This window comes from Egretta garzetta, unplaced genomic scaffold (assembly GCF_000687185.1).
Source record: "Egretta garzetta isolate BGI_Z169 unplaced genomic scaffold, ASM68718v1 scaffold7, whole genome shotgun sequence".
Taxonomy (NCBI): domain Eukaryota; kingdom Metazoa; phylum Chordata; class Aves; order Pelecaniformes; family Ardeidae; genus Egretta; species Egretta garzetta.
Genome location: NW_009260350.1, coordinates 4,756,272 through 4,757,145, shown reverse-complemented (window position 1 = coordinate 4,757,145; position 874 = coordinate 4,756,272). Strand labels below are relative to the sequence as shown.

At 68.1% G+C, this 874-nt stretch overlaps 1 protein-coding gene across 1 annotated transcript in view; it reads right to left on the bottom strand.

The window, feature by feature from the left end:
- Positions 1-874, bottom strand: part of LOC104129949 (scavenger receptor class F member 2) — a gene marked incomplete at its 5' end in the record, with an annotated part of 14,316 nt that overhangs the window by 2,575 nt on the left and 10,867 nt on the right. The window contains one exon of the mRNA XM_035898385.1: positions 17-833. Within this exon, the coding sequence (XP_035754278.1) occupies positions 17-833 (817 nt within the window). The remainder of the gene's footprint in view (positions 1-16; positions 834-874) is intronic.

Below are 874 nucleotides of genomic sequence, written 5' to 3'. Positions count from 1 at the left end.
TGGCCCCTGCCGGCACTTGGCTTCTCCACCCGCTTGGGCTCCCCGGCCGCTGGCTCGGCCGCCCCGGGGATCAGTTTTTGCAGGTGGGGAGAGGTGGGCAGCAAGGGCTTGCTGGTCTTCTGGCTGCCGGTGGCCACCGAGCGCTTGGCTTTCTGTGGAGGGGTGGGCTTCTCCCGCTGGGCACCCACCCCATTCACCCGGGTGCCTCCGTCCCCCTTGTTGAGGCTCTGAGTCTTTTCCTTCAGCTGGGCAGCCAGCTCGGAGGCCAGCTGGGGATGCAGGGGCTCAGGGCGGGATTTGCTGGCGCCGGGGCTGCGGGGAGCATCCCTGTTGTCCCCGACCCGCCGCTCCGGTTGGAAGGCACCCATCTTTCGGAAGGCATTCTGCACTGCCCCATTGATGCTCTCTGTCGGCTCCGAGCCGGCTTTGCTCCTCTGCTTGGGCTTGGAGGGCGACTGGGGCTCCCCAGCGAGGCTAGCTTTGCCCTCGGGGACGCCGGGCTCCTTTGGTTGCTTCTGCGCTTTCTCCTTGCCCCGTGCACCACCCTTCTCCTCCGCTCTGCCCTGCACACCGGCCGACGTCTCGCTCGGGCTCCTTTTCCTCTTGGCCAAGCCCTGGCCTTGCTCGGGGCTGCCGGACTGGGCGGCCGCTCGCTCTGGGGACCGGCTGGGCACCGGCAGCGAGTTGGACTGGCTGGAGTTGTCCCTGCCGTGGATCCAGGAGACTTTGGGCTTCGTGGCCGGGTCTGGGGGACGGGGCTTGGTCCTCTCTGGAGATGGTGGCTTTCCAGGGCTGCGGGGCTCCGTGACAGCATCCTCCTCCTCCTTGGATTGCTTGGAGAGACGGGCAACCCGGGCGTAGAGCGCAGCGCCGG